General features: G+C 46.1%; 1 protein-coding gene across 1 annotated transcript in view; it reads right to left on the reverse strand.

The window, feature by feature from the left end:
• ATXN2 (ataxin 2) overlaps positions 1 to 1,173 on the reverse strand; it is a gene marked incomplete at both ends in the record, with an annotated part of 25,414 nt that extends 24,241 nt beyond the window's left edge. Inside the window, one exon of the mRNA XM_009075407.1 lies at positions 1,137 to 1,173. Within this exon, the coding sequence (XP_009073655.1) occupies positions 1,137 to 1,173 (37 nt within the window). The remainder of the gene's footprint in view (positions 1 to 1,136) is intronic.
• Positions 1,174 to 7,185: the final 6,012 nt, after the last annotated feature.

The following is a 7,185-nucleotide window of genomic DNA, read 5'->3' on the forward strand; positions in this document are numbered from 1 at the left end:
TGCGTTAACAGGAGCTAAAGTCATCAAATGGTGCAGTGCCAAAGAGCCACAAACCCTGTCATTAAATTAGTCAAAAGTAACTCACTGCAGCATCAGAACCTGAGCTCCTGGCTGGGAGAGCTGACCAGGCCTCACCCAGGCTGCAGGAGGACAAGCTCATGGTGGGGAGGATGTCTGTGTTTTGCTGCAACATGTGGTGCCTCTCCCTGTCAGCTTCATGCTTGTGAAACAAGGGATGCTGAAACATGCAGGGACCTCACCATATTCTGAGCTTTCTTAGCTGACAACGTATCTGTTCAGCTGTCAGGTACCTAACCCACTTACTCCTGTGTGTCAGCTCTCTTCCTGGGCTGAGGAGACACGTTTAAGGACACTCAGCACAGAGGACACGAAGACTGACACTCTGATGATGCTTTGTGTTTGCACGTCACCTTTCTCACCAGTCTTCCTCAAAGCTTCTCTGTACTCGGGTTGGTATCTTCAATAAACATTTATGTAAGGAAACTGTATCCCTTATAAACCTTCCTACTTCTGCCCCATTCCCCCAAACTAACCATCTGTGACACCAGCCCAGTAATGAACTGGTCAATATTTGATCAGTGCAGTTCAAAGATCCACAGCTTCAGCTTTGATAAAGTGAAGCTCTGCAAGTCAAGCCACATCTGTACTTCAGCAATATATAGCCACAAGAATAAGTAAAATATATAAATACAGCACATGGGGGCTACTGAGAGTACTGAGTTAGCAATTTTATAGTAAAGCTGAATCAAACTGTTATTTTTACTTAATTAAATGCTGCCTTAGTGTGAGATGTTTAAGGGAAAAGCCAATGTCAGAATCTTCAGACAGGAACCCATTCAGAAAGTTAAGTGTTATTCCTACCTACAACTACAACTGCAAGAAAATGTAGCATATTTATTTAAGTATAGTCGAAAGTTTAAGTGAACCTTCACCCTCCCAGGAGGCTTAAATGGATGCAAGATGCTACATCTTCAGAAACTGTGCCTCAGTCTAAAGGATTCATCGTGTTATCCAAAGGGGAAAACCGAGAGAATATTCCAGTATCTGCTATTGTTGTGCTTCCAAGCTGTTCCCTCCCACCCTCAGTGGTACAAGGAGGAGAAACACAAACTCACCGTGGGCTGAGGTGGTCCTTTGCCACTGCTGCGACCTCTGAAATGAAACACACACACGGGATCCCATCAGAACTGCCCAGACTGGTGTACTCCTTACCAAGGAAGAACCCACACCCAGCTTAATGCAGTCTGGAGAACAGGATGAGGAAAACCAGCACTCCCACAGAGCACAACTACAGGTCCCATCGTTTCCCCCCAAAGTGCTGACCCACAAGCAGGTGCTGCTGCCAGGCAAAGGGCTGTCTACAGTAAAATAAAGGAGAAGATGCAGCAAATACTAAGCCTGTGTCACTGTAAGTGTTCTCTCTTAGGCAGAATCCTGTAACTAAGGCAAATTCCAAGACCCAGTGGCACACAAATCAAACCCAGTTCAGGCCCCATCCCCACACAGCACAGGGCCCTGCTCTAAGCCCAGCACATTGTCACCGTGGCTGATTTCAGGCCACCCAAGAACTGCCCCAGGCCACAGCTGACCCCGACTGTGAGGTCCTACCTACAGACCCTGTTTCTAGCTCCTCTCACAGCCCAGCAAGCAAACCTAATTAAATCTGTCCATCCCCTCAAAAACACTAACTGCCAATGATGCTAATCTGTCAATGTGTAGCACTTGGACACTCCAAAAAGCTTTTAGATTAACCCCTATGCTGGGAATACCCTGCAGAGTGAGCTGGGGCACTCTGTGCCTTCCACCTCAGCTCTGAGTCCCAATCCCTGCAGCTCCAAGTCCCCAACAGCCACAGTTCTTCAGCTCCACTGTGTGTCTGGTTCCAAAGCTCCTTCCTTGTACCAAGAAGACCTAGTTTCAAATATTTCTCATAGTGATTCAGATTTATATTTTGAGGCAAAATTCAGTCTATTACTCAAACCCCCAATATTTCAAAAAGACCTTACTCGTGCACAACCATTTCATTAGAGAGACTCAAAAACCACGTCTACATTTCCAAACATCCAAAGAACGCTGAGATCTAAAGTCGACTGAATGTCACAGAATGATTTGGGTTGGAAAGGACCTTAAGGACCACCTAGGTCCAACCCTCTGCCATGGGCAGGGCCACCTCCCACCAGAGCAGCTCTGGAACACCTCCACTGAATGTCAACAGCATTCAATTGCTCTTGGAAACCCCATGCTGAGGCTGAGCACTACCTACACCTCAAAATAACATGCCCTTATGAACAGGGCTCATGAGGTAATCAAGAAACCAAAAGAACTTCTTTCAGTGAACACAAACAACCCTCTGATAAATCCTGCAGGAATAAGCAAGTCCATCAGAGAGCCATGAAAGGCCTTAAGGAGGAAAAAAGATGAAAAACCACTGAACTAACACCTGACTCGCTCAAGAAACAAGCTCCTGCAACAGAAATGTAGTCTCAGAGCATCACAGGCTCTGGTGACATTTGCTGATTGGCAGGAGCTGCACATTTCGCGTGTTAGATGGCGTTTACAGAGCACTGCAGAGTACTAATCTCACCCAAAAAAAAACCCCAAATCCTAACGCAAACAGCCTTTATTTGACCACCCATCAGCCTCAACTTTGCAGAGGCAGCTCCCCAACTGCAGGCCTGCTCTGGAGTCAGGTCACCCTCCCCAGTCACCAGCTGTGCCATTTGTTAAAGGGACTCTGACAGTGCAGAGGGAGTCAGCACTGGTGGACCTGCAACAGCATTTCCGTGTAACAGGCAGAGCAATGACCCTGCTCTTCCCTTCACCAGCTGTGAAACCCCTGAGCTGTAACAGAGGCACAGCCCAGTCCTGATCTGTCTTCCTATGACAACCACAAATGTCAACACCACGGTCTTGGCCAAAGTCAAACAATTCCATCAGTTCCCTCTGTTGTCTCAAGGATTTTGGAACATCCTTCTTCCTACATCAGCTACAGAAACGGTCAAGAGCGACAGAGTTCGGTGTCTCTGCAACCAAAACCATCCCCATTTTCAGTGACTATTCCTACTGGGTTGCTAGACGGGGCAGGAAGTTTGGAGCGTTCCCTTTAAGTATCAACCCAAGTGCTGAGGCTTAAGTCAACTCTAGATTTTCCATCTCTTACCACATTTCCAAAATTTCTGTTTTTATCCACATTTCTTTAAGAGACAAATTGATTCTGCACATCCACACTGGCAAGAGGTCCCAACTGCTGCATCAGACCAAGAGCTGAGCCACCTGCAGAAATTCTATATGCTATTCTGATCCAACAGATCTCTTTACAGACTTGACCTCTTGATCTCCAGCGAGAACTGTTGAACACAAACCCCTGGATAAAAGCAGAGACATTCCCTAAGATGAATTCCTGCCAGTGCAACAGCTCAGCAAACCTGTACCTTCTGCTAAAACCAAGGTCATCAGCTTGAGGTTCATATTCCAACAGGTGAGGACTCAAGTTCAAACTACCCTTTGGCATATCTTAGATGAATCACATGAAGAAAACCCTGTGACCTTTACCAAAGCAGGAAGTAGATGAGTTTTGCCAGAAGTTTAACATGATTTAGACCAGGAGAATAAGAAATGGAGGTGGAAGAATCTAGAAGGGTCACTAGCAATTTGGCACTGCTACATAAATCCACATTTTTGTTACATTAAGTATGCTAAAATGACCCAAAAAATACATTTTGCATTGCAGGAATGTAGTTAAAGGTAAACCTGAGCGGGGGCACAGCAAATCCGACTTGGAAACCCTTTGCTTTGGGGTAGCAAAGGCACCAACTCAGAAAATACTGCACCAGAGTAAGCACCAGGCAATTAAACTTGGCAGCCAACTGGTTCTGTCCAGCAGCTACACCTGAGGAGTCAAGAGTCTCCATCAAGGCTGAATCCTGACAGGAATGTAGTTAAAGGTAAACCTGAGCGGGGGCACAGCAAATCCGACTTGGAAACCCTTTGCTTTGGGGTAGCAAAGGCACCAACTCAGAAAATACTGCACCAGAGTAAGCACCAGGCAATTAAACTTGGCAGCCAACTGGTTCTGTCCAGCAGCTACACCTGAGGAGTCAAGAGTCTCCATCAAGGCTGAATCCTGAGCACCATAACCTGGCAGCCAACTGGTTCAGTCCAGCAGCTACACCTGAGGAGTCAGAGTCTCCATCAAGGCTGAATCCTGAACGCTGCACCATAAATATTTCTCCCCAGCAGCAACTTGCAGTTTTGCTGTTTTTAGGAGCATTTCCTACCCTATTCCTCAGCATCCCTCACCTCCCTGCCTAATGTTTACATGCCAAGGAGAGTGTTTGGACAAGCAAAACAAGGTCAGGCATTTATATTTTCCCAGTTAAGTGAAAACTAATGAAAGGGAAACAAAGTCTCTCCAGGATGTGAAAGAAAAGTCTCAGGTTTTCTCTCCAGCAGCATCTTCACTTGGAGACTAAGGAACAAATGCACTGAGTGTCTAGAGCAGAAGTGGAATTTAGGAGTGAATGGATGTTTCTGGAGCACTGGCTGACATTACTGCAGCTCTGGAAACAGATTTACAGGATACTCTAAAGAATTTTAGGGCAGTAAAGCTTTCTGGTGAGGCAGAAATCATGAGTACAGTTTTATTTCAGTGCAGTATTTGTCTAAGTCGAAGGAACTGAACAGTCAAGATTATGCAAGTCCTGCAGCTTTGTCTTCTGTAGTTTTTTCCCTCGATACTGGTATTAATAATGCCAATTCCTGTCTCCTTCCAAGACAACTTCCACAGCACCTGGATATGTAATAACCTGGGTCAACTCTGGCCCAGCACACACCTGTAACCCACTGATGGGTTTAGTCACTGAAGAACCTTCTTCACACACACTGCCATGAATCAGCTGTGAAATTAAAACTTCCTCCAACCCAGGGATATAATCTCATACCAAAGTGCATTCCCAGTGATAAGGAAAGGGACCTGCAGGTTAACCAGTCATTTCACTCAGCAGTTTAGCATAGCTGCACTAAAACCAACACAAAGATGTGAGAACACACTAGAAAAACTCTGAATGGCACATGTGGTCAGACCTCCAGAACAGTCACTTCCATTCTACCCCAGTGCCTCAGCACCCAGCACTCCCCATTCCTTCTGTCTGAACAGAATGGACACCTCTCCTGCCCTTCACCTAAGCCTTTAGGCTCACAAAAAACGATGTCAAGGAAAAAGGAGAATAAGAGGCAAGAAGTGTTAAGTCTCAGCAGCAAGATCTGCACCATGGGATCACTTCAGCTTTAGCTTTCAATGGGAAAAGCCATTTTTAAAGACAGGAACTCGGCCTGTTCTTAGAGGACTCCCAAATCCATACAGGCTAGAGAGTTACCAAAATGAAAAACAAAAATCCCTTCTGCCAGAATTATAACAGCAGGAGTAAGCACCCAAAACCTGAGTCTGGGTGTTTGGCCTTCAGACAGAAGAGCAGTGAGGAAAAACAGCACTAGAAAGGGATGCAGAGCTGGGAGAAAGGCTGGGATGGAGGCACCTTCCAAGCAGGGCACAGCTAACCCTCCTGTGCTTGCATAAGGGCAGCCCCGAGCTGCAGACAGCAAGGGGATGTTAGATAATATTGTGCCTTGCACAGGGAGGTTTGTGTCCCAGGTCTGCACCCTCCCAACTGCAGCTGAGTGTGCTGCTGGCATCTCCCCCCAGCCTGAGCTCCCATCTGCCACCCTGCAGCCTGAGCAAACACCACAAAACAGGTATTCATCCTGCTGCTTTGGGGGCTCTTTTCAGACCCTTAAGGAGATCCTCATTTCTCATTTTTCCTCTTATGTAAAAGAAATTAATTATGTAATGAAAAGTACTGGAATGTCTTGTTTGCTCACAGGGTTTTACCCTTTCTAATAGGAAATACTGATGCATCATGAACCCCCAGAGATCAACACAGTGAGCAGAGCTGACCCAAGCGTCAGGGGCAGAAGGACTGACCAGGTGCTCTTACAGTAATAAACTCACAGCAGAAAATTAGGCCCAGGACAGCTAATTATCAATGAGCTTTCTGCCCAAATACAGCCTTTAAGAGCACCTTATCCATGGAAAGTGACATTCTTCTGCATTTAGGCTAAGAAAGGGAATGGCAGTGCTGCAGGGAAAGGAGAGAAAACTTGGGAGATGTTTCAGTTTGTATTAAATAATATAATGCAGAAAACTGAAACCAAGATGTAGCCACCTAAAATCTGATTTTCCAAACAGAAAAGCCATTTTGCTTTTCATTTACATGGACAGATTTGCAGCACGAAGCATCTTTGGGTCTGTACTCCCCAAAAAGATGAGACTTCTCCTTAGGACAGCAGGAGGAGTTCTTTGAAGGTGTTCCATGGGCCTGTGATTTTACAGGCCAGAAAGTAATTTTACAGACCCTCCATTGAGAAATAACTTGAAAAATTAACAAAGAAGAGCACGAACGCCTCTGGGGGAAGATGTCAGTTGTTTAGTAGCCCCAACAGAACTCCCCAAGGAGTTCTGAAGTGGAATTTATCCATCAAAACTAGAAAGGCCACACTGGTAAGAGAAATTCAGAGGCCTTAATCCTAAACCTGGGAGAGGAATTGAAGCTCACATCCCCTAGATCTAGGGGAGTAAGTGCTCAGACTGAATTGGGGGGGGGGAAGCTGTAGGTTTTGTTGCCCTTCAGGTTAACCTCTACAGTGCCACTGTGTGTTGGCAGGGATAACTGTTCAGCACAGCACGGTAAACATCACGTTCAGCCTCGTGCCATATGTAAAAACTATCAAATCACTGCACTGAGCTGCCGAGGTATTGTTGTTGTTGTTATTTATTTTGTCCTTTTCAACCCTTCCAAAGCTTTTCCGCTCCCCGTTCCAGGGGCTGGGAACAAAGTAAACCCCTTTCTGCAGGGATGTCCAACAAAGGGGCCACTGTAAATTCTCTTTTATTGCCAAAACCGAGGGGGGATAAAGGTCCAGTGGCAGAGCAAGGCGAATAAAACTCGCCATGGAGCTGCTCTGAGCCACCGTGACCTTCAGAACTGTTACCGTCCTGCTCTGACCGCTCATTACGGCCCCAGAGCCGCGGAAAAAAACCTACAGCGCTGCGAAGTTTATTATTTTCCCCTTCCTCCTGGTTAAATCCGTGTGGATCCGTGTCGCTGC

Source organism: Acanthisitta chloris, unplaced genomic scaffold (assembly GCF_000695815.1).
Source record: "Acanthisitta chloris isolate BGI_N310 unplaced genomic scaffold, ASM69581v1 scaffold21155, whole genome shotgun sequence".
Taxonomy (NCBI): Eukaryota; Metazoa; Chordata; class Aves; order Passeriformes; family Acanthisittidae; genus Acanthisitta; species Acanthisitta chloris.